General features: G+C 54.3%; 1 protein-coding gene across 1 annotated transcript in view; it reads right to left on the bottom strand.

The window, feature by feature from the left end:
• Positions 1-26,011, bottom strand: part of CDC42BPB (CDC42 binding protein kinase beta) — a 102,246-nt gene that overhangs the window by 11,100 nt on the left and 65,135 nt on the right. The window contains 20 exon segments of the mRNA XM_049612087.1: positions 1,261-1,857; positions 2,956-3,018; positions 3,229-3,445; positions 5,017-5,098; positions 6,132-6,271; positions 6,859-6,995; positions 7,866-7,971; positions 9,232-9,309; positions 9,671-9,760; positions 13,404-13,483; positions 15,197-15,291; positions 16,693-16,841; positions 18,840-18,945; positions 19,360-19,484; positions 19,841-19,946; positions 20,053-20,297; positions 21,618-21,728; positions 23,142-23,384; positions 24,765-24,898; positions 25,678-25,797. Coding sequence (XP_049468044.1) covers positions 1,261-1,857; positions 2,956-3,018; positions 3,229-3,445; positions 5,017-5,098; positions 6,132-6,271; positions 6,859-6,995; positions 7,866-7,971; positions 9,232-9,309; positions 9,671-9,760; positions 13,404-13,483; positions 15,197-15,291; positions 16,693-16,841; positions 18,840-18,945; positions 19,360-19,484; positions 19,841-19,946; positions 20,053-20,297; positions 21,618-21,728; positions 23,142-23,384; positions 24,765-24,898; positions 25,678-25,797 — 3,024 coding nt within the window.

The following is a 26,011-nucleotide window of genomic DNA, read 5'->3' as shown; positions in this document are numbered from 1 at the left end:
TTCGAGCCCCACGTTGGGCTCTGTGTTGACAGCTCAGAGCCTGGAGCCTGCTTTGGATTCTGTGTCTCCCTCTCTGCCTCTCCCCTGCTTGCAGTCTGCCTCTCTCACTCTCAAAAATAAACATTAGAAAAAAAAAAAAAACAAAACCCAAAACCAACCTTAGGATTCTAAAGGAAAAGACTCTGATTGGCAGGGATCCTACGTGGCTCTGGGGCCATTCCTATGCAGTCTCCCACGAGGAGGACGGGAGGCGGCAAGGAAGGGACCGGAGAAGTGTCATGGCAACAGGCCTTGCCTCCTTCCCTGCTGGCCCTGGGCTGCCAGCACCTGCCTGCCTATCTGCTGCACTGGCGCCCTTGGCTGAGGGCTAAGCAAGTCAGGAATCAGCCAGCGAGGCGGGAGAGCCAAAGGCTGGCACATCGATTGCCCCAAGGGCCTGACATCCTGGTTTCAGCACCCTTGGGTACACTGCCAGCTTGGCACGGCCATCAACCAGCCACCAAAAAAGGCTGCCCTTTTAGATAATTAAGAAGACCTGTGACCCCACCCCACCCCCACCAGCCCCAAATCAACGTGCACCCTGTGTCTAGTCTAATTACTCCCTGCTCTCTGTGCAACCCGCTGCTTGGACGACCCGGGTGACCAGGATACACGGAACAGGTGGGATCTGAGGCTGAGAGTCCAGCCTGAGCGATCAGACAGCGGGTGGGCGGGGTGTGGCCCTGTGGAACCCACTCCAGGTCCTTGCTCACCAGGCTCAGGCCTCAATGACTCGTGTCCAGGGACTGCGTTCCACAGAAAGCCACTGCAACTGAGCAAACACAGGAATGCAGCTCCTAGCACTTCCGGAAAACGTCCCTCCGGGAACTTTACCGGACACTGGAGCTCAACTTTTTCTGGCTGCCAGAAACCTGTAACTTGTTTTTATTACCGTGTGAGCTTATAAACCATCCCTGTTGGGGTTCTCTGGCTGTGGGGCTCCCGCAAGGCCCCGGGGCTCGGGGACAGAAAGGTGCCGTGGGCTGGAGGCCGGCTCGAGAGGCAAGCCCGCCTGCAGCCCGCCCGCCCGCCCGCCGGCCGGTCTGAGACGCGGTGTCAGGACCACACCTTCTCCCGAAGAGACCCACGGAGCCCGCCGCTCCAGCGCCTGACTGCTCAGCTAAGGGAACCGAGAGACAGACCAAAGCGAAACAGGACACGTGCTCACTGTCGATGTGAAAAGCGGCAACAGAGATATGGCAACAGAAAACATATACATACTACAGGCAACAGGCGCCGCAGGCCACATGAGCTCCTGCATGCGTGACCTCCGGCCTTGCGGGTCCACGTACAGTCCCATGTGGCTGAAGCAAAGCAGGTACTCCTCGCTTTTGAGCTCCACAGCACAAAGGGCATCAAAAGACTGCTGTGAGAGGAACGTGAGCGAGGGGTCACTGGGATTTACCAGGGTTAGAGCCTGCCCGTCCCCCTGGGGGCTCAGCACACAGAACCCAGAAGGGTAGCCCACACAGAGCTTGTCTTTGATCGCGGCCATCCACTGCACGGGGCCGGGGGCCACCAGCTCATTGAACTTCCTGTGGAAAGGCCTAGTTCTCTGGACCTCATAGCAGAGGACCAGCCGCTTCACGGCCGCGAACAGGCAGGTGGAAGAGCTCTTCTTCAAGGTGGCAGTCGCTATGAGCTGGCAGCCTTTTGTTTCCGGAAGCTTGATGTCGACATTGCTCTCCGCCCCGTCAAAGGCAGACCACGGGCAGAGATGGACGTGGTGGTTGCGGCCGCAGAGGAGGACGGCGATTTTCTCTTTGGGAGCGAGCTCGATCTGGTACACTTTCTTGTAGTCGGCAACGCGGACGATCACTGCGGGGATGCAACGTCGGGTCTCAGAGCCGCTCGAGGGCATCCGCTCGAGGGTGCCAGGAACCTCCCCACCGCTCCCTTCCCCGCAGTCGGCGTGGAGGGACGGCCCCATCATGCTCTAGAACGTGCCTCCACCCCCACCGACCTCACGGCCCTGCAGACGCCAGGGCAGCGCCCTCCATGAGTGGCCCCCGGGGGCCACCATTCTAAGACCGCCGCCCTGCCCTGCCCCCCCCCCAGCACCAGGGCCCCGGCCTGGAGGTGGCGCCGGACGTCCTTCCAGCTCCTCCCTGAGGCCAAGAACCCTCGGGTTGCATTTAGGGAACAAAGACTTGTCTCCGACCTCGCTGGCCCCTCAAGCTCTGCAAGCAGCTGCCATCCCCACCGGGCCCATAACATCGGGGGTATTGGATGTAGGACCTGCACTAAGGGCTCTCTGAGCAGAGCCCTGGGTCTGGACCCTGAGGGACCAACGGGCCCCGGCAGGCCGGCAGCAGGTGACGTGCGTTCGCTCTGGGCTCGGCAGGAAGGGAACGCTGCCCACCCGGGAGCAGCCCCTCATTTCTAGGGGCGGTGCCCAGACCCTGGCCCAGGGCCCAGGCCGGTGCTGGTCTCCTTGTATTTCTGTCCCCGGACACAGGGCAGTGAGGAGGGGGAGACAGGAGATATTCTGCGTTCTCCTGCCGGGCAGAACGAAATGTCAAAAATCTGAAGCAACAGAAGGGAAGTTCCTGTCAGGTCTCGGCACACGGAGGAATTCAGGAAACGTTCTTCCTTCTAGGAAGCTCCCCCGCCCCCAGCTGCCTATGCAGTCCTCTCCTAGACGAGCTCGGTGAGGGCCGTGAGCAGCTCGCCCCCGGCCCCTGGGGCTGCTCTCTGCCCCGCGCTGCACCCTGCGCTCGGAGGCACCGGTGAACGTTCCACGGCTACTAACATCTGTCTTATTTGTCGCAAACTGCTTTCCTCAGCTGTCCGCCCTTCCCTTCCTTTGCGCGCTTCCCACATCACCGAACGCGTCCCAGCCCTCGCGGGTTCCTGCCACGCATCCCGCTCCCGTCTGCGCGAGCCCAGGACGGACAGGAGCCCCTGTGCACTCACCATCACGGGTCACCTCTATGACATAGAGCCCTTCTTCCAGGCCGACCACGATCCTGTCCCCGTCTGTCAAGGCAGGAGAGTTAGTAAGAACACAAAGTCAGCGCTACAGGCGCGCCATTCGCTTCTCAGAGCAGGTGCGGGACTACATTCGAACGGACGACGCGGCCGTGGCCTTCGTGTGCTGGCGCGCTCAGGTCCGGCCCCGCAGCACCCCCCAGACGCGCTGCCGTCCGTGCTGGGAGAGCGCGGCCCCACGCGGCCCCCGGCACGCACCCACGACGGCGGCGCTCAGGACGGCCTTGATGAGAGGCAGCGTGCTGTCGTAGGCCTCCTGCGGGACGTGCACGATCTGGTTCCTCAAGCGGTTCTTGTGGAGGATCGACTGCAGTCCTTCTAGAATCCCAACCCACTTCCTCTTTTCGTTCTCATTTTCTGTCAGAATGAGCAGTGAGCTGGTCTTAGAAGGTGTCCCTAAGAGAGAGGCTGTCACCTTCATGACAGACAAAGAGAAGAGCCATAAGACAACCAAACCACAGCAAACAGACGCCCCCAGCCTGGCCCGGCCACCACCTCGCACCGGAGGTGGGCAACAGGAGGGCGTGCTTCCCAGCACCGTGACTCGGGCGCCCGCGGAGGGTGTGAGGGGCTCTGCTGCTGAACACGGGCAGGGGCACAGCGATAAACGGGCACCCCGCGTCCCTTCCTTGTCAGGTTCTAGTTAACTCCACTCTTGCCAAAACCGTCATGTAGTCATCCCATTTAAAAACTGATCTGTCGGGGCGGCTGGGGGGCTCAGTCCGTTGAGTGTCGGACTGCAGCTTAGGTCACGATCTCGCAGTTTTTGTTTTACAAGTCCTAGCCCCGCGACGGGCTCTGTGCTGCCAGCTCAGGAGGGCCTGGAGCCTCGTTTGGATTGTCTGTCTCCCTCTCTCTGTGCCCTGCCCCTACTCACACATGGTTTCTTTTTTTCTCAAAAATAAATTAAAACATCGAATAAAACAGAAACTGATTTCTTGAATGCCCTTGTTATAATTAAAAGCAGATTCTCAGAATGTGTACGGGGAAAACAGAATCTCCAACAAAAGCCTTTCGCCCAAACACGCCTCCCTGTGAGAGTCCCCTGGGCAGCTGAAGCTCCTACAGAAGGATCACCTTGTAAGCAACGGTGGCAGCTTTCTGTGTTGTACGTAAGAGGCAGTTCCTGAATTGAAAGGACTTCCTGGATTCCATTTGGTGTCAGCCAAACTTCTACCGTATTTATAAAATATCCCCAATGTGGGTACCTGGGGGGCTCAGTCGGTTAAGCGTCTGACTCTTGGTTTTGGCTCAGGTCCCGATTTAACAGTTTTGTGAGTTTGAGCCCCGCATCAGGCTCCGTGCTGACGGTGTGGAGCCTGCTTGGGATTCTCTGTCTCCCTCTCTCTGCCCCTCCCCCACTCACGCGGTCTCTCTCTCTCTCTCTCTCTCTCTCTCTCTCTCTCTCTTTCAAAGTAAGTAACTTAAAAAAAAAAAAAATCTTCAAAAAAATCCCCAGTGCAGGGGTTGGGGGGATCCTTTCCCCATCCCACAATCTCTCAGAAGCTTCCTAATGGCGCACCGTCTAACGTAAACTCAGTGGGGGTGGGGGGGAGGGGCCTCTCCATCTCAGCCAACAACAGTGCTGAGAAACGTCTACTGGCTTCTTCCTGTTTCGCTCCGGGTAGTGGCCGCTGAGTCTCAGGAAGGAAAGCTGCGGCGGCACACTGCACCCGTGAAGGGCGACGTGGCGGCTCCCAGCGTCAGGCACGTCGTGACCGGAGTCACAGACATACGCGGCGGCTGAGGTGCAGGACGGAAGGCAGTGCCAGTGAGGTGGGGGAGACGGGGCCTAGGAAGGAAGGACCCCAACACGAGGGAAGGAATCAGGGGGGCAGGAGGTAGAGGAAGAGGAGGTCCACCCTGAACCGGCTAGCCCCTTGCTATGGCACAACGAAACGCTCCGAAAAAGAACTGTTATTTTAACCAAGGGAGTTCTTTCTTACGATTAGTGAAACATCTCTAAGAAACAGAAAAAAAGCATACCCTGAATATACACGGGACGTCTCGGCGAGAAGCATGTATGACATCTGAGGCCAGGACTGAGCTCACCGAGAACTCCTCGTCCCTGGTAAGAAACGGAACACACGGAATATCAGAAAGAAACGTGCACGCGGGCCGGTCCTCCGCCCCACTTATGGGAAAGGATACAGAACGTGAGGCGGACCCCTTGCCTCCACCTGGGTAAGAAAGCACGCTGACAAAGCCAACAGGTGACTCAAGGACCCTGCACGCGTTTCAGTGGTTAGGGACGTGGGAGAACAGAAGCTCCTTCCCTGGTTCACACCGTTCTAGTCTGTGTCAGACGCCTCCAGTCACAGACACGTCACCGAACTGGCCCCTACTTGGCTACAATCAAGTGGCCGCTTGGTGATGGCCCCTAAGGAAGGGGGTGCAACGTGCCAAAGTGACTGCGGGAGCCCCGTGTCCGATACCCTCCGAGTCCTGGGCTCCACATCTAACACCAAGTCCCCGTGCCGCCTGCCAGCCAGCGGCCTCTTCGTCACCAGGCTGGGGCCCATCCGAGCCCAGTGGCGGATGTGCAGTGGGGGCCGCCGCGGAGGTGACCCCGCTACGCTTCCGTCCCTGAAGCCGTCGTCAGGGCGCCTGCCACAGCCCGCTGTCCCCAAGAACAGCTGGGGACAGAGGTGCCGGGCCCTAGCCCAGGGTGGGTGCCAACGGGCGGAGGGGACTCCGGGCCCTGGGCTGAGCGCGTCCCTTGTGCTGACTCCGCCCCGCCGGCCTCCCAGGTCTGATGCCGGGAGGGCCCGTGGTGAGATGAGGTGTAGGAGAGGGTGTCGTGCGGCAAAGCCCAGGGCTCTAGATCGCGGTCACAAAGGGTACTCTCAGGTTCTGACACCTTAGGCTGCACAGTGTGTCTCTGGGGTATGTTCTCCCTGCTCTTGGGACGTGTCGTTTTCTTATGTTTTACAAATGTCTACCTGGCAAACCATAGTGTGCAAAAATACCCAGGCTGCTACAGCACGCACTCTACGTGCGTACAGTGTGCACGGATGCGAAGGTGTGACGGGGTTAAAGATCACCAAGCAGCACAGTAAGTCGGAACTCACACGATAGGACAGACCCCACAGAACACGCACCTGAGGTCCAGGACCTGGCTGGCGACAACGCCAGGCTGGGTGGATTTTCCTTCAGGCAGGTCGTAGAGGAAGAGCTTGCAGTCACAGACCACCGCGTAAGCCCGCTGCCACCCCTTCTTCACCCCGGTAGGCTTTGGGACCTACAGGGAACAGCGGCCACATTCCAGTCCACGCAGCGGAGGCTGCGGCCCCGGGAGACGTCCCGCCCGTGGTTTCCTTCCAGCTGCCGAACGGCTGGCCCGCTCCTCCGGGGACAGCCCCCTCGCGCCCTTCCCAGGCTGGTGCCAGGGCCAGGTCTGGGCCCGGGAAGACTCAGGCACTACTGGGGAGGGATCCACACGTGGTACAAGGTGACGCACGGGCCAAGGCGGACGAGTCAGCAGACAGGCGTGTTCACAGCACACACAGCTGCGAGGCTGCGGCCGGAGGCTGTCCGGACACAGTGGTTTTCAGGCGGCACTTGGCCACAGAGCCCTGTCTTTAAATGCACGGCCCAGAAGGCGGGGACGAGGGGCTCTGGCAGAGGGAGATGTTTCTGTGGGGTCCTCGGAACCCAGGCCCCAGTGCCTTAGCGCCCAGGAGGGGAGGCCTCCCAGGAGCAGCGCGAAGGTCACTTCACAAAGCAACCAAGGACAGCCCTCGGGAGCAGTGGGGTGTGACTCTTGTGTCATGGCGCCCGAGGCCAGGAGAGCTGAGGCGACGGAACCCGGGTCTCCGCGCGTCCTACCTTGACGTAGCCCTTGTAGGCCGTCCCTATGCCTCTCTGCACGTCCACGCCGAGCGGCCGCTTGGACTGCTCAGGAGGGATGGGGCACACCTGGGGAGCGCTGTCTCTGCAGGCCACGTGGCAAGCGAAGGAGCACACTGGGAAAGCGCAGGGGTGGGGGGGGGGGGGGGGGGGGCCCGGCCGTCAGAGCCTCGGGGGCAGGACGAGGCTCAGTAATCACCTCCCCGAGTCGCGGGAAGGGTCTAGACACCCAGTGCAGCCAGCACATTCTGGAACACAGGCCCCACAGAGCCCCGGGACTCTGGCACCAAGCAGCTCTCCGGCAAGCTGGCGGGGCCCTCGTGGGGAGGCGAGGGCTGGCGAGGGCTGGCATCGGGGGCGCGGCCCCCGGGAAGCCACGCCTTGCTGCCACACTGCTCTCCCGGGAAGCCACGCCTTGCTGCCACAGGCGTGTGACAGGGCAGTGGCTTCAAGGACACACAGGTGTCCTGGCAGCCGATCAAAAGGCCTGCCAGTAACAAAGGGAAAGGCTGCTGCTACCAGGTAGAACACGAAGCTGTTTTGCAGAGCACCCCCCGCCCAGCTGCTGTCGCTGGTGTGACTTCGGCAGGCGGCTCATCTGTGAGACGGGTGATCAAATGCCCTGAACCGGTCTTGCTGCCCGATGCGAGTACAGCGCCCGGCCCAGGGCGGGAGCGCAGCAGGGGAGACACAAAATACCGGCTTATCCTCAGACGCCGTGATAACGGAGAAGCTTAAAGTCCTGTTTACTTTCTGCTCTTCCTGATTTTCCAGGACCCTACACGTTTCGTATTATGGCAAACAATACTCGGCTCTCCCAGTGCAGCGAGGACCCCTCCTGAGTGTTCACAAAGCTACAGAGAGAGGACCCGCCCTCGACTGGCTCACAAATAGGCTTCCCTTCAGCTGCACCTGACCTTGGAGTAATTCCCTCCCGGGACAGCCGCCCGCCCCCCCCAGCCCCAAGGCGCAGGGCCCACACTCACCCTCGCAGGCGTAGCCCTGGCGGACCAGCCCCACCATCAGGGAGGTGCAGTGGCTGCACTGCGTGGGGCTGGAGAAGGACTTGATGCTGAACTGGTGAGCTTTTGGCTGGAGGAAGAATATCGAGAAGGTGAGACCCAGGCTCTGAGCAGAGACCGTGTGTTTATGGTCAAGTTTATAAACTCGGCCATGGCCTTGAAAGGTCGAAAAGGTGCAGTTTCACTTTGAGATGTACGCGCTAACCAGAGAGGAGTGCTTAACACCCATCTACAGAGCTGGAGCCTGAAAATAAGTCAACGCGTTTCCTTCCGTGAGCTTTGGTCTTGCTACCAAAACACCACGGGGGGATGGGTAGGGCCGCTGTGGTACCACGGCTGCCACCGACTCTGGAGCAAGCTCCGTGCCTCCTGGAGGCCCCGGGGGCGGGGACCGCCCCCACAGCTGCCCTTGCACGTGAGACCGAAAGACAAGCCAGGAATGGACGGCAGCCCTGTTCTGGAGAGCAAAGGCCTGGACAGACCCCCGTCCCGTTGGGAGGACAGACACGAGGACACAATCACGGGAGGCTGAGCAGAGGAACAAGCCGCAGACACGAAGGACGGTGAGTCTACACAGCTCCGACACAGCAAAACGAAAGGACTGTTACTCGGGGACGCAAATACTATAAAACCATTTGCAAGAAGCAAGGGAGCAGTGAACACGAGATGCAGACAGCAGTCCACCTGACCCCTGACTGTGCAAGAAGCTAAGTCCAAAGCCCAACAAAATCAAGGTCTGTCCCTAGCTGGCACGGCTGCCTACAGTTGAGGCCACGTCTGCATGAAAAGGAAAACAAAACGCATCAAAATGTGTGAAGCCAAACGCTAAGCCTGGAAACACAACAGGAGCTCGGGGGTCAGTGCCGGACCTTCTGAGCTGGCGCCTGGCTCTCCAGATGTGCTTCTGGAAAAGACAGGTGAGAAAACTGCACATTTGGTGCGGCCCCCCTACTCTGGGGACACACCTTCCCACGAGCCACAGGGTTCTCTACTGCCGGAAGTGCAGACAGGTAAGCGGAAGTAAGTTTGCAGAAGGAACACAGTAGATACATAACACAGAGTGGTCACCATCAGAGAAGGGAACGTGATCCAGAAAATGAAGGAAAACGAGAGGAGTTCTGAAATTTCCCAGTTAGAATGTGACGACTTGTCATTGTTTTAATTAAGGAAACACAGGGTCCAGACACTTCCTGGACCACACACTGTTCACAGCAAACCATTAACAGGACACAAGGGTCTCACCGTGTCTACAAAACCAATGAGCCTATCTTATTCATACAGTTACCTTCTAAAATAGAGAAGGTGCCATGGGTAAAAGCAAGGGCCCTACCTTTGGTCCAGCCAGAGCGAGGGGCTGCGTGGTGGGCAGCGGCACGGTGGGCGGCCTCTGTGGGGCCCGAGCCATGTCCTGGGGACAAGCAGGCACAGGTGAGCATCCTCTTAGCTCAGTACTGCTCTAACATGTCAGACCCTGCTTGGGATTCATTTCTCCCTAGAACTGATTAATAATGAACTGCATTTTTAATTTACTACATTGTTGAGACATCTGCCTGTGCTCATCCAGCCGATGCACGGGCAGTCCCTCGGAGATACAAGTCAGGTCCAGCAGCTGGCGATGGGATCTGGCTACAAGGTGTGAGGCAGGACCAGGGGGGCCACCTTGGCATGAGGGCAGCCTCTGTTCACCGAGGGCAGCATGTGGCACACGGGCATGGGGGTGGTGGGTCCCGAGGTTCTCGCAGGGTAGTATATAGTATGACACTGCTTACTTCTTGCTGCTCTGTGCTTGCAGCCACAGACACCGACGGGGACACCTCTGGCTTCGGGGCTTGTGTTTCCTGCTCCCCAGTGGAGCTGCTCTGTGAAAATAAAGGCAAAGAAACAGTGGGAAGGAGAGAACTGCAGAAGTCACACTCCGATTCCGTGGTCTGCGTTTCGAGAGTGTTCCACCGGGGACCCAAGGTCCCGGCCCCGGCTCTGGCTCCCATCTGACCCCACCTCACTCACAGCCAGGCTGCCTTCCCTGAGGACCACTGCCCATGGCATTCTAAGACCAGAGTGATGACTGTGGGGTCTGTCAAGTCACAGCTGTTACCAAAGGCCAGAAGCTCCAAGCCTCCCCCTCCAACCAAAGCCCTTGCTCACACTCTCCCCACGGCCCTGTGTAAGGGGCAGAAACTGGAAACCACCAAGCCGCTGCTGTCGTTCAGAAATGATTTCATCCGTACCTGGTATCGTTGAGATAAAGGAGTCAAATGTTTTTGACCTCATTTCAGGGATCAAGAAGAAATTCTGAGATCAATAGGGGTCTGTGGGCCTATGGCCAGAAGCAAGAATTTCCCTGAAAGCCTTATGACACGGGGAAGCAATGTTTTGTTCTAAGCACTCAAGATTCCCAAATTAATTTCAGTTTGAAATTGAAGCTAAAGCTTTGAATCTAATTTGAAGCTATTCTAAAACCACTTAAAAATGACCTCATTTTGGGGCCCCTGGGTGGCTCAGTCGGTGAAGCACCCAACTTCAGCTCAGGTCATGATCTCATGGTTCGTGAATTCAAGCCCTGCATCAGGCTCTGTACTGACAGCTGTCTCTCTCTCTCAAAAATAAATAAACATTAAAAAAAAAATTTTTTTTAAATGACCTCATTCGGAGTGTTATTATTTCCTGATGAAAGGCTATTGCTATTTAAACAGACACACATAAACCATGCGTGTGTGCAGTGAGCGGGAGCGAGCGCTGGGACACAGAAGTAGCTGGGCTAGGTTCCTACAGGGGCAGTTTGCAGCTGTTACCCTGTGTTCCACACTGAAATCCCAATCAAGCAAATCAGAGAAACACTTTCCAAAAGTTGTAATTAACAAGGTTCCTGTAGAAGGAGCCAAATTCAGCTGGGAAGGTAGCACAGCACATAAACACCGCAGTTTGTGAATTTGTTAATTTCACAAGGGAAATGCTATACCAATTAGCTAATTATCCAAGCTACAATAGTAAGCAAATTTCTCCCATAAATATGGTATGTTACACGCATTAGCGTTCCATCTCTCCATGAACGAGGAGCAAGAGAATATTAAGAAACCTGAGTGGTTTCACTTGGTTGGTCCAAGGATGGGAATTAAGGGCAAGGAGTCGTCCACGACTGAGGGCTGCTAGGGACACAGGGAGGGCGTGGGGGCCAGCCTCAGCAGTGACGGCTGCTTCCCAAGAGGCTAGCAGAGAAGATGTGGGGGAGGCAGCGTCCTCGATGGTGACAGAAGCGAGGAACAGAACCGTCACTCCCCAACCAATGAAAACTTGCATAAAAATACAGTGATTCCATCACTGTGGCCAATCATTCTAATAGTTAACAACATGTTTAATAGGGAGAAAGCAGGGTAGAAGCTTCTAAAAGACGATTCTCAGGTCTGGAAACACCTCCTGACAAACCCAGACTCTGACCAAGGATTTGCTACTTAAACCACAGAGGTAAGGAGGGACTGAGACCAAACACGAAGACGGCAGGAGTGCTGACCCCCCGGACACGGTACCAAGATTACGGCCTCCATCTAGCTCCGTGACAAAACCTCCCGACTGGCTGTCTACAGTGGCGCCGAGTTCGGGCTGAAACCACCTGCCCCAGGGATGGCTACTCTTGCTCTAATTCTGTGTCTAACGCCGCTCTCCTGGCCGCCTCCATCCCGTTAACAACGGCAGCCCTCGGGTTGCCGCGATGTGTCTAGCGCTCCAGCAGTGAGAGAGGGACGAGATCTACGAAGCAGGACGTTTCTGAAAGAACCGCCGTGTGAGGACCAGGTAAATCTATCTGCTGCTTAAAACTCAGGCCTTCAGGGAAGAGACGAGCATCACCAACTTGACAAGAAACCATTCTGACAGGTGAACATGAGCAGGTGTGAGCCAGAGCAGCAGGACCCACGCAAACCTACTTGATTCTGTAAGAACCGCTGCCAGGCACGGGCTGCTGGCCTTCACCGACCCGTGGGCGCAAGGCTGCTGGCGGACGGACATCCGGCAGCCTTCCCGACGGCTCGACGCTTACGAAGGGGCGGGGCGGGGCCTGGCAGACGCCACCTCCGCCTGACGACGAAAGCATCATGAAGCCTACACACTCGGGACGTCCACATCCCGTGCGGCATCCCTGCCACAATGTCCAACCCACGTCAAATCAGCCATCAGACAAATCCGGAGCGTAGGACACTCAGTGAGACGACTGGTACAGATGCCACAAAAATACCAATGTTATAAAAGGTGGAGGTGGGGGTGGGGGAGAAACTGGGACACTGTTCCAGATCAAAGACTAAATGCGACCTAGGAGCTCTGCTTGGACCCTGACAAGGGGAGGCAAACCAGCCGTAAAGGACACTCAGGGAACAAGGGACATGTAAAACATGCGTGCTCTACTACAGCATCAGTGCAAAGGTCTCGTGCAGGACAATGACATTATGGTTGTGTTAGGAGAACATCCTTCATCTTGGGAAACAAACACTGGTGCGTTAGGAGAAAATGGCAGGGAGAGATACCTATGTGTTTACTATACTATTCTTTCAACTTGCCTGCAGGCTTAACGTTTTCTTAAAAAAAAAAATGATGGAAATCAACGAAAACGACGACATGCCATCAGAAGTCCCATTAATGAGATTTGTTTTCGCTATTTTTACTTTCTGGCTTACTTCAAGGGTTGCTAGCAAGGGTCCACCCCTGTCGTCTGGAGAGAAGCGGTAAAGAAGGCACTGGGTCCGCGGGCAGTGCACAAAGGGAGAGACGGGACTCACTCGGAATGGCTCCCTCGGGCCGCCCCGCCTACCCGGTGCGGGTCGCTGAGCAGGGGCGGCCACGGCAACAATTCTCCCCAACCAGCCATCCGCCCACCCCACGGGGGCCGCCGGAGACCAAACCGGCAGGCCATACAGAAGTCACTGAAGTGGTAATGAGACTGGCTTAGTCTTCATTTGCGGCAGGGTGGGAATGTGTATTTAAAAACCCGCCTGAGGGGTGCCTGGGTGGCTTAGTAGGTTAAGTGAACGACTATGGCTCGGGTCATGATCTCACGAGGGTTCGAGCCCCTGTGCTGACAGCTCAGAGTCTGGCGCCTGCTTCGGATTCTGTGCCTCCCTCTCTCTCTGCCCCTCCCCCACTCGCACTCTGTCTCCGTCTCAAAAATAAACATTAACAAAAAATTTTTTTTAATAAAAAAAATAAAAATCAAAACCCGTCTGAGATGCTCACCACACAGCCAGAAGCCAGTGCCGATTCTTCCCTGAAGATGCTGAGCACTTTCTTAGCTTCCACTTAAGTCTGGGGAAGCATCTCTGCGAGCATTTCCAGTACCTTAAATGTCTCTAACCTCACCCATTTGACACCCTGGGTCACTCCTAGGTCAGCACGACAGAGAAAACTGTCAGGTGTCAATTTACTAGTGTGCTTGTGGCCCCACCGGTGGTCAGAGCATGTCCTACCAACTCTAACTTATCACAAACTCATTTGTCACTTTTTAAAATAACTACTTACTCTAAATGTCAGATCGTGTCCAAGAGGTGCAGTGTTGAAATACTCAAAAATAGAATCCTGAAAATCTGGAAGTTTCAATCCTATAAAAAAGAAACAGACTAGTCAAGGCAAATTTAAAAGACCATCTGTGCTCCCATGGGGAGACTCAGCACCATCAAGATGTCAATTCTCCTTAACCTAACGGATAAATCTGATGTGATTCTAGTTAAGTTCATTTGGAGAGCGTCTCAGAAGTCCTTAAAAAAAGCGGTTGGGGGAGGAGATCTACCAGATACTAAATCAGATTTACTGAAACCTCTTTCATCACAATCCAGTGGTTCCTGCCGGTGAACAGTGAACAGGGCAGGAAATCCAGAAACAGACTCAAGTGCCGTGGTGACCTCATGTGGTAAGAGTCACATACAAAATTGGTAGGCAGAGGAACTTCTCAATAACTGGTATTAGACGACTAGCCACAGGAAAAGATAAAACTAAAAACTAGATCCGCTCCTCAAAATGCACATCAGAGTAAATTTCAAATAGACCAGTAATCCACATTTAAAAAATGAAACCTGTATACAAGTATTAGAAAATATGAGTGAATTATTTGAGTACCTGGGGACTCAGAAATATTCCCCTATAACTGAAAAAAGGGAAAAAAATGACAAATGTGATGCACACACACACACACAAAAAAAACCCAAAAAACCTTATGCTTGGTAAAAAATATAAGCAAAATAAAAATGACAAAAGACAAACTGGGAAAATATTTGCAACTTTCATCACAAACAAAAGGCTCTACATATTCTATCCTCCATCTACAAAGTTTCTAGAAAAAAAACTTACTCTGAATTTTAAAAAGTGAGCAAAAGATACAAATACATAAAAATCACAGAATAAGAAAATCTCAAGGCGCGTGGGTGGCCCAGGCAGTTAAGCGTCCAACCCGTGATTTCAGCTCAGGTCATGACCTTGCGCTTTGTGGGACTGAGCCCCGAGTCGGGCTCTGCGCTGACAGTGCAGAGCCTGCTTGGGATTCTCTCTCTCCTTCTCTCTCTGCCCCTCCCCTGCTCACAAGTAAACATTAAAGAAAAAAAGTAAAGAAACACAAATAGCCCTTAAACATACAAAAGGTGCTCAATCTTGCTCGTAAGAGGGACGCAAGCACAATCTGTATTCTAATGCTCCTTCCCACCTGTTCACTGTGTGCTCACACTGTGTGCACGTGGCTGTGGGGCAGAGCCGTCACCTGTGCAGGGACACAAGTGCACAAGCCTCTGGGGCGGCCACCGTCACCGCCAGCATCAGCGCAAGCACGCTTACTCCTTAACCGGCACTCCCACTTCCAAAAATCTACCCCCACGTGCCCCACAAGAACAGGACATGTTACCCACACACGGCTACTCCTTACAGCACCTGCTGTGACAGCGAGGGAACAGCCCGACCCCCGTCCATAGCCCCCAGCAGGGTGCGGTGCCGCCGGGACGGGACCAGACCACCCCTCATGCCGTGGCCCTACCCACTCACAGATCGGAGGCCCCAGCAGGCTGCCTCGTGTGATCAGGGGGACACGGATGGGTGACTCTACGTACACGTGTATTTGCTTTGCACTTCCAAGAGGAAACAGGAAGGATAAGCCACAAACTGTGGTTACCTTCGAGAAAGGCATATTTGAACATACGCTACCTCAGAACATTGGCTTCAAAATCATGTTAAGTGCTTTCTTTATATAACTAAAAACTATTAAATCTAAAATAAAACCATGTTGTTAAAAAAAACCTTATATTTAAATACTTCAGAAGCTTATAATTTACCAGTATCTGCTCTAAATTTTTCTTCCATCTTTTTCTTCAAAATTTCCATTTCTTCTAATAATTCTCTATTTTTGGCTTCGGAATCCTTTAGTTTACTAAAACAAAAAATAAAAAATAGAAGGCTTTGAGTACCCTGAGAACAGATATCTACACGTTGATTCAGTGAGTGTCAAAATGTGAGGGCAGGGGTTAATTTCCAGCGCCTGGCAAAGTGCCGGAACATGGCAGGCTCCCCGCTGCGAACGGAAACACAAATCCACTCTTGGCATGGGTGAGTCCGCTGAGCATGTTACAGAGATTACAGATATTTCAGAATTATAAACAGACATGGATTTTCAAAATCATGGTTAATGAAGGTGTATCTGGAGGCCCTCGTGGAGTTTCCGACCCTCCCAGTCTCTTTCCAAATGAGTCCTTTGTCCTCCGAGGACACACCACCCAGATTACTCAGCCATCAGACCTCCAAACGTCATTCCCACAACCAGCGAGACGGCGGGCTGGACGAGACCACGACCACCGCCTGAGCACAGCTGCGGGGGGGGGGGGGGCGTCGGTTCCTACGCTTTCCTGCAGGGACAAGAGCAGTCAGGCCGCTGCAGTGACCTGGCCAGGAGGCGAGCGGTGCAGTCCAGCAGCTGAGTGGGGGTTCTGCGCCGAATTAGCGGGTGATGCTGGCTGACCTACACCTCTCTGCATCTCGCTGTCCTCATCTGTAAAATGGGGCTCAAGAGTGCTGGCCTCCTGGAAGCACCGTGACAGTCACGTGATTAACAGGATCAACCTCTTACAGGGAGCGTACCTGAACGGTAGCCATCGCTACTCTTACTCTTTTAGCCCCAAACTAACAAGATGTGTGACTCGGTAATCCCATCAGTGACCCTGTTCGTGACATCCAGGTCCCCACCTTCCACATCGACAGCTACTACAGGTAGGTTGGCCTGGGTTTTACGAGAGAGCAGTTCACGACCATCTCCTGGGCATATAAGCCTGCCAGCGGCGGCCTCTCATCAAACATTCACTGAATTTACTGTTGTGTAAAAATGGTGTCAGAAAAAAGGGTCAGAAAAAAGTTTTGAGATAGGCATACCGTCTTCAACCTGTATTTACAGTATTAGTTTTAGGTTAAAAGGGAAAACTCGAAGTTGATGAAACAAACAGCACTTAGGGAACAAGCAGGCCAGAACTGTCCCTCAGACGTGTGGCCGTGTCTTGTCACCGGGCACAGGGAGGACCAGCATCTGCCTCTTACACACACAGATGTTGGCACTTCAAAACCGCGGGCTCCCATCGCTTCACTGCTTCCCGAGAAAATAAGCAGAGCCCTCCGATGCGCGCAGGGCATTTGCACATCCACCCCATCGATTCTCACTGAGTGCCTACTAGGGGCCAGAAACGGTCCACCGTGCAAAGCTCCTCCCAGTCAACTGACGTCACAGAGCAGGGGTGTGCCCAAGGTCACATAGTCCCCTATCGAGTCAGAACACAGTACCAGGTACCTTTCAAAGGAGAGATTCGTGTCTTTGACTTTCCTCAGCTCCTCTTGAACAAGCTGTTTGGCCCGGATCTCCGCCTCAAGAGCAGATTGCAACTCTAGCCGTGCAGACATGTCTAGCTTCTGACTACGGCGCACTTTCCAAAGGGGGTCCTGGAGACAATGATTCAGATATTAAAGATATATACATATATATATATTTATTTATTTTTTAATTTTTTAACATTTATCTATTTTTGAAAGACAGGAATTGTGCAAGCAGGGGAGGGGCAGAGGGCAAGGGAGACACAGAATCTGAAGGTTCCAGCCTCTGAGCTGTCAGCACAGAGCCCGATGTGGGGCTCGAACTCACAAACCGTGAGACCATGACCTAAGCCACCCAGGTGCCCCTTTAAAGATATATTTTTACGATATTTACTTGTTTAAAAAAATGCTGACACACAATTCATCTTCTTCTAATCTTAAACTTTTATTATCACGTTTAAATATTAACTTAATTAACTTAAATATTAATTTGATAATATTAGATATCATCAAAGTCCATCAGACCCAATTTTAGTCTGGGCTTTTTATGACTTTTATTCTTTATTAGAGATCTTCAAAAGAATGAGCTGCAGCTTAAAAAAATTTTTTTTAAAGAATAAAACTCAACCAGGAGTGCAATTTCTATTTGGGCCCGTTAGACTCTCTTACAAACATATGATATATTGTGGGGGTCTCTGTTACCGTACTCTTCCTTTATCTTGAAACATCTCCTATTTCACTATCCGAGCAATTACGTCATTACTCATCAATCATCCCTGCCCACAACGGAAGACTGAAGGGGCAGGAAGAGCAAGGATGGAGGGCTCAGCAGGGTGAGGTTAACAGTGACCGAGACCAGCTGGGTGGCAGCGTGCTCCCCTTCTCCCACCGAGACGCTGCCCGTGTTCCATCCACTCTCGAGAGGGACAGAAGGAATCTGGAGATTCCACTTTGTTAGACTTTTTTAAAAGCTTTCAGTCCACACAGTTGAGAATTTTTCGTTTTCCGTCCATAAAGAGAAGAAAAGGGAACTGACTAGGGGTTTGCAGGGACAGAGAAACGGTCATTTTATTGGACGCCAACGACTGTGATGAACCCAGTGAATGCCAGAAGCCTGAGTCTTCAGATGACCATGGCCCACACCGATTTCCTCAAGAATCAATCAGTGAATACACTTCTACGGACAGGAAGGAAATACACTTTCATCAGTCAGTCCTTCAACAGGAAGGACTGTTCACACAGAATTCTGCAACGAGAATCTCAATCATCCCATTTTGCTAAAAGGACCTAGGGCTACATTCTTTCGTCTTTCATAAGGTTTACGCACTAGGTTTATTTAACGCAGTTCACAAGCACGAGTATACCCGTAGATGTGACTGGAAGAGAAAACGCAGAAATGAAAAAAACTTGATCGTTTGAATTGGTACTTCTAAATCTAAAATCAAAAATGAATACATTCTCCAATTACAGAGCGAAGAACACAGCTGTATTCTTCGACAAGATGGTATATGTGCCGGGTGCTCAGGTGACAGGATGAGGAGTAATGACATTCGACATAACAACACCCCTTTGGGGCAAACAGAGCTTCAAACCAGCAAAACAGGGAATAAAAATCTGGGTTTGTGAAGTTCTAACTAAAACGCTAACGAAACAGTTCCCCTACACCTTTATCGTTACTAGTGGTCGTCACTTACAGAATAACTTACACACACATATTGTAAGAAAGGCAGACAGAAGGAGGGACACGTGGGGCTGCGCCCAGAAGTGGGCCTGGGTGGAGACGGCTCGCCAAACTCCGGGCACTCGAAACACACGGACCACTGACCGGGGGGTGGGGGGGGGGGGGGGGGGGGGGGGGGGGGGGGGAGAGTGAGAGAATAGACAAAACCCATCCATCTCCTTGAGGGCAGGAGCCCGTCGCGCGAACTGCGGTCCCTCCACAGAGTGGCTGTGGTCTCCCAGTAGTTCAGACAGCGGCGCTCTGCACCTGGGGGGCGTCCCTGGCCACACGGAGGCCCGCATCACCCGAGTTACTTGCCCGGCACGGAGTTTCTACACTCGTGTTCAAGGTAAAGCCACTGGGGAGTCCCATCATCATAAAAAGACACGGTTCAGAACAAAGCCTACCAGTGCTCTCGACCCCAGACTGGAGCTCCTCAGTGTCTCGAGCTCTTCGGTCATCTTGGAAGCAAGAGCCTGAAGGTAACCTCGGGCGTCTTTCTCGTCACTGACCCTAGAGGAGGACCACAGAGACCCAGTGAGAGGAGCCGAAGACGAGGACAGGTTCCTGCCCCCCGTGGGACAAAGTGACACAGCGTCCCACCAGCCGGAGCGGTCGCCCACGACCAACGAACGGCTCCGCTAGCAAGGGCCACCCCAGTCCCTCTGTGCCGTGTTGCGCGGGGGCCCGGCCTCCCTTCCGCTAGAACGCGCGGGGTGTGCCAGCCTGACCCACGCCTCCAGGGACCTGGTGCACTCTCTCCACCTTTAGTCCAACGTGAAGAACACCGGACAGAAGTGCGGCCCCTCGACGGCGGCGATTTGGGAGAGGGCGGCGGGTCCGTGCCGAGGCCTAGGGGCAGCGGCGCGGGTGGAGGGAGCGCGAGCGGTGTGGCAGGGCTGGGGAAGGGCGGGCGGGCACACGTACCACTGAATGATCTCTGCGATCTGGGCTTCCCAGTGGGCCACCGACTCCTTCTTGGCCGCCAGGTCCTGTAGTTCATCCTCCAGCTGTCTATTTTGAGCTGTGAGTTTATCCACAAAGGAACAAAGCTGAAATTAAACAATTGTACCACATAACTCGTTATTTGGTGTCCTTTAAACGTGACCTTAGCGTTATTAAAGCTACACGTTCTTTGGAAGATTTTGAAAGTTTTCTTAAATCGTGGTGAGATTTTGCTCCAAACTTCATCTCGGATACGGACTTTTCAAATGTATCTAACTTTGGTCACATTTCAACCCAAATCTGAGCAGACAAATGACAAGAGCAGGGGATTTCAGGAAATTAGCAGCTTCTAACCCAATGGAAACGTGTTACTTCACGTAGGAAGCAAGCTGCATAAACCACCCGACTCCCAGGACCCACGACCGGGAACTAGAGCCCCGAGCGGTGGCATGGACTAGATTACCCGCTCGTTCTCAGCTGTCAGCTTCTTGTTTTCCTCAAACAGCATCGCCCTTTCGCGCTCGTATTTGTCTCTTATCGTGCCTACTGCTTCCTCCATTTCGGCGTGCCTGGGAAGGTGCGAGAGCGGCGGTTCAGAAGCTCCGTGAGCCAATCCTCTCGGTGGCGGGGGCACAAGCCCGCGCTCACAGCACCGAAGGGCGCACGAAAACCTACCGTTCTCGCTTCGACTTTTCCAATTTGTCTTTCAGCATGAGAACTTCCTTCTGCAGGGCCAGCTGGTGGCTTTCCGAATCGTGTACCTCCTTTTTCACATTTTTTACTTCCAGCACATGGGAGGCCTCACGCCTGACCAACTCCTCTTCATAGAACAGGACTTTCTTCTCAAGTTCAGATTTGATTTTGGAAATCTCCTGCTGATGTTCTAAGCTGGCCCCCGGGCCCCGGCCTCCTTGCTTCATCTGAAGATAAAGGTAAAATAAATTACAGGTCCGTGTCTTCCCCTCGAGGGCCACACGGCCCTCCACCCACACCCTGTGCGGGCACCCGTACACGCGGCTTCTTCTGTCCCCTCTCCACCAATGGCAGACACTGCGCCCGACGCAGCTGGCCACGGTCGCGAGGTCCTTCTAACAACCGTCGGGCAGATTTGAGGGGCTGACAGCACCTACCTTGCACAAGGGACGTGCCCAGATCTGCCTAGGACCCCGGAAGCTCTGTCTACACCCTGACACAATCGGTCCCCAAAGCCTCCTCACAGTTTGTTCATTCGGGCGACTATGTGTCAGGCACCTTTGTGGTTAAGAGGGTCACATCGAGGTCCCTGCTCTAGTGGGGCAGACAGGGAAAGACCGACGGCCAAGCAGCAAATGAGCAACGAGACACCGACACAGGGCAACGCGGTGAAGCGTGGGGGTGTGGTGCCCAGCGGACAGTTAAAGGAGCTCTTGATGCGGGCACACGTGAAGTGCCACATCGGGCAGAAGGTTCTTCAGCACGGTGACAAACAGCAAGGTGAACGCAGTGAGATGGGCGGGAAACGCTGGGAGGGGTTCTGTCAGGGCCCGAGTCACTGGGAGCTGCTGGGGGCACTGAGGACAGGACGCGCCCTGGTTGCCGCGGGGGGGGGGGGTGTGTGGACTGTCAGCACCGGCGGCGACGAGCAGACTCAGGCACGAGCGGGCAGAAGTCCAGGCCCCGGGGCTGCCGCCCACAGGCCCAGACGGCAGCAAGGACGATGGAGGGAAACAGGCCCGCCCGAGGTACGTGCTGGGGAGACAGCGGGCCTGTCGTCTCCACCGGCAGATGAGGAAACCCAGGCTCAGAAAGGGGACTCGTGCCCCTGAGGTCACGCCAGGCTAACAAAGAGCGCCCCGTCCCCCACCTCCTCACCCCTGTTCTGGCCCCTGGCGCCTCTCTGCTCGCTCGCTCGCTCACTCCCTCCCGAGGTGCCTGGCTGCCCTTGGCCCCGGGCCACTGGCCTGTCTTCCACTTCAGTGGCAGGACACGGGCTTTAAGAGACTTTTTCAGAAACGGTCTCACTGAATACACAGCAGGTGTCAGGTGTTAGTTTACCAGGACTTACGAGACACTGCCTGACACTTTAAGGAAGGAAAATAGCGAAGGAACTCAGGTTCTAAACGGAAAGAAGGCTGTCATCAAGGCACGTTTGTGACCTGTCACCTCTCCACACCCCGTCCTTCCGGACAAGCCCACCGCGCGGGAGGACTCCCACCACGACAGTCAGGAAGGAGGACGGGCTGGCCTCCTACAGGTACTACCTTGAGGGCCTCGAGCTCACTCTCCACTTGCTTGGAGAAGTTCTCGCTGTGCTCGCGAAGCTTGCGCTCCCGGGAGGCCTCGGCGACGGTGTCCTCCAGGCGGGCTTCCAGCTGCAAGGGGGGCACAGTGCTCACCAGCACGAAGCCGGCCCTGCCCTGGGGCTCTCTGCGGACGGCCCTGAGGGCCTGTCGCTCCTACCTCCGCACCCGATCCCAGGCCCAGTTAACGGCGGAGAAAGACACTTTAAGGCTCCACTGGAACAGCTGGTTAGTAATAAACCAAGTTTAAATTCTAATGTAAACCAGCAACTTGGCATTAAGTTTCCGGACAGGAGACGGACTGGTGACACAGGCAATTGGGATGTCTGCAGATCACAAATCCATCTATCGACTGGTGAAGGTCACGCGCACGTGCCCAAGCAGGGAGCAGCGGAAAGGACCCCCTGCACCTCGGCCGGCTGAGTGCCCTCTCCCTTTACTTTAAAGCAGATCCCAGATGCTGCAGTGACCTGCCCGGAGTGTGGACACTAATGCTTCGCTAGGGGTTCCACTGATGCTACAGCTACAAATGCATCTGGGTTGCAAAATAAACGGAAAAAAAACAAGTAGGTGTTTTGAGACCGACTGACAAAGAGTATGTACTTATAGAGCATCCGATTTTTTACCAAGCAAGTTGTAACAGAATTCAATCCTAAGGGCTGCTTAAAATACGTCACTCGTTAATGGAAGAGCATTTGGAGTGTCTAGGGCAGCCAGTTCTCAAAGCGGGGTCCTGGGGCCCTTTCTAAAAAAGGCCCTTCTTTTTCTAATTATCTGGGTTTTCTTCAAATACTTTATCCAAAACAGTGTAACACAACAGGACGAATGCAGAAATAGTTTATCAAGCCAGTTATTAAAGAAAAGCACAAAAATGTAAAAATGCCATTCTTCTCACCAGATGGGGGAAGGGAGTGACTTTTCATAAAAACCGTCAGTTAACATGTAACGGGTTTACTGTTAAACTGAAAAAAGTGTTTTAATCTCTAACCTGGTAAGCATGAGGAGCTGTAACCGCCACAAACGAAAGCTCTTTGGGGGCCTCGACAGTTCTTAAGGGCATGATGTAGTCCCGAAACCAAAGTTTCAGAGCCACTGGGCTGACCGGGGGCACCAGGCTGAGCCTGGTCGTCCTCCTGGCCGCTCCTTATGGACGTAGGACTCGTATTCACGTAGGCTGTGCTGTGCCAACTACGTCCCGACACGTTTACGTTCTGTCTGTTGGGCAGAAATACCCTCTACTTGCTTTAAAAGGGAATTTTTAAAAATTAATACCCTAAGAAATGTCTTTTAATAATTCCACCAATAGGTATCGGGGGCTGAGAAGTACAAAGGAAATACTTGGCAGGTCAACTTACGTGGCTTCTCATAAAATTTAAGATCTGTTTTAAAGTAACTCATGTGATTTAGCCCACGTTCTGGAAGGTGTTCTAGCAGGAGCATACAAAAGCCCGAACAGTACAATCCCCGAAACGGCTACGAAGCTACCTCTTTCCTCAACTTCTCCGACTTGCGGATTTCCTGCCGCATGGAGTCGATCTTCTGCATGGCTACCTCTACCTCTTCCTCTTTGTCCCGCAGCTGCCGGGATGCCTTTTGCTTCTGGGAGCGGAGTTCTGCCATGCGCTCGTTCAGCTCGGAGAACTCCTGCAGGGCCAGCTTGCGTTGCTGGTGGGCGTCTTTGAGCTCTCTGGCCTGGGACTTCAATCGCTCGGAAGCTTCAATCAGTTGCTGAACAGAAAGAATGACAGAGGTTTTACGTGTGCTTCGCAGAGACGCGGAAGGCTGGCCGTTCAATCCTCTTCAGCAAATGCTGCTTACAGGCCACGGCCGAGAGCCAAGGGCTCACCTCTGTGAAAAAGCCCTTTGCTAGGCCCCAGCACAGCTACGAGCAGCCTGGAAGAAGACCCACCCGAGCAGAGGTGCTAAGATCGAACTCACTCCGGGAAAGACCCCCAGTTACGCGGCGACCAGAAGCCCAAGCTCTGCCAGCCAGCCGGAAGGCCTGCTCACAGCACAGGCTCACGTGTTTCAACCTCTCCCCTATGCCGTCCACAAGGCCACAAAGGTGGACGGGGCGTGAATGTGGTCACCAACCCAGTTATTGAAACGGCAGAACTGGGAAAGAACACGTTACGTACAAAAAAGCTTAAGAGTTCCATCAAAGTAAAGAACCACATAAAAACGACTGTTGGACAGCTAGCTCCTCACGAGAGTGAGGTTATGGTGGCCCCTCTGGCTGCGCCCGTGGCCTCACCTTCCCGCAGCCAATTCGTCTACGACTGGGTGGCCCAGTCACGGTGGCACCTATTGGTCTGATATCGGAAGTAGCTGGATCTGGGGGGAAGGGGCGACTCCACCAGGGCCGGGCCGGGCTCAGTGAGCTGCTGTACCTACACTAGAGTACCGAGGAGTCTCCGGTCCCCTGTGCACTTCTCGACAAAGCGCCGTGGTTAGGACACCACGACAGACTGAACAATCTGGGTCTGAAATCCCGCACGTTTTAGAGAACACAGAGCAAACTGCAGGTTTAACGACTTAAGTGTATAAACGAATGTACTTTAGAAAACAATCCTAGTATGAATACACTACCGACTGAACATACAATCTGATATATTTTACTGAAAATCAAATTTATAAAGGGGTTTTTGGGGGAACCACCCAAATTTTAACAAACGGTTTTTTTTTTTGCAAGGCCCTGTCATACAAAGAGCCCCTGCTGAAAGAAGGGGAGGAGGCCGCTGGAAGGGGGAGGACTCTGGCACCGGACACCAGCGTGTGAACCCAGCTGGGTCAGCTGCTGTGGGGACGCGGGGACCCTCGGGCCCTGGGCATCGCGGGGTCCTGGTGCACAGCCCGCCCAGCAGGCCTGTGGCGAGGACCGATATGGTGACCGGTGCTGAGGCCGCCCACTTCACGGCCAGCCGCCTGGCAGGCTGCGTGGTTGGCGGCACGGCATGACCCTGAGGCAGTCCGGCCCCTCGTGGACTGCACGCAACACAGCCCAGGGCGCAGACGAGGGCCCTGAGGAGGGCTCAGACCCCCACACAACTTCGAGGTCACAACTGCGCATCGCTGAGACCTGTCTCGCGTGAAATCACCCCCAACTACCTTGTGAAAATCCTCCTTTTCCTGCCGCACCACGCGGTACTGCTTCTCCAGGCCTTTCAGCCGCTGTGTGGAATCCTCATGCTCCTGGCGAAGGGTCACCGTGTCCTCCAGCTGTCGCTCGAGCCTATTGGAGTCTGAACAGAGGAGAAAATAAACCGCGTTCCCTTACAGGAAAAACTTCACGTCAGCTGACTTCCTGATAGTGAATTAGTTAAGGATTCTTCACCCGCTTTATCGCTTAGTAACCTTCTTGCTTTCTCACACATGGAAAAGTCACGTATGCAGCCACCTGCGTGGACTGACGGGGTAATCGCTCTCCCCTGGGGACCGGGGACCGCGTGAGCCCGTGTGCGCGGGCACAGGGCAACCGAGGTGCGCAGTAAGGCTTATCATGGGCTCACTCGGGGCCCCTCTCAGCACCAGGATGCTGGGGTTCCAGAGAGAAAATGGAGGGCTGAGGATTAAGACTCGAAAGCGATTTGAATCTTCAGGAAGCTCTGATAATCTAGGAGCCGCAAAGGACAGATGGTGACGACGGAGCCAGCCCCTAAAATACTGCAAACGGCAGGCACAGCCACTGAGGACGCTTCGGGGAGAAATACGCTGTGGCACTGGTGCCTCAGGGCCACCAAGGGGAGAATAAGACAGAGAAATGTAAACATTTCTGAGACTTTACGGGTAAAACGCTAAGAAGTGATTCTAGCTGCAACTGTAAAAGTCTCTCATTTGTGGGCCAAGCAAGTTGGAGAGAGAACGTCAGGTGAACAGACGGAAAGAAACGGGAGACCTGTAAACAGGTTACAGAAGCCAACGCTGTTCTCCTTTTCCACCCTACGAAAAGGACTCTGAAAATCTTCTTCGACGGGATTAACACCCAAGAACACAGACGAAGCAGCCTCTTTAAGACACCTACCTGCTATTTTATTCTTCAGACGCTCTATCTCCTCATTTAGCTTTTTGATTTCCTTATCGCGGGCTGAGCCGCCCAGGGCCCGGGTGGAGCCGTGCAGGGACTGCACTGTCTGGGTGGACTCTACGGCAGGGAGACAGGCATGAGGGAAGGGGACAGGGTGAATGGAAGGGGGATGGGGGGGAGGGGGACGCGGGAGCGAGCGGGGGGACGGAGTGAGCAGAGGGGGATGGGGTGAGTGGAGGGGGACGGGGTGAGTGGAAGGGAGACGGGGGAGACGGGGGTGTGAGTGGGGGGACGGGGCGAGCGGAGAGGGACGGGGTGAGCAGAAGGGAGA

This window comes from Panthera uncia (assembly GCF_023721935.1).
Source record: "Panthera uncia isolate 11264 chromosome B3 unlocalized genomic scaffold, Puncia_PCG_1.0 HiC_scaffold_1, whole genome shotgun sequence".
Lineage (NCBI taxonomy): Eukaryota > Metazoa > Chordata > Mammalia > Carnivora > Felidae > Panthera > Panthera uncia.
The sequence above is the reverse complement of the archived record's forward strand: the minus strand, read 5'-3'. Positions and strand labels throughout refer to the sequence as shown.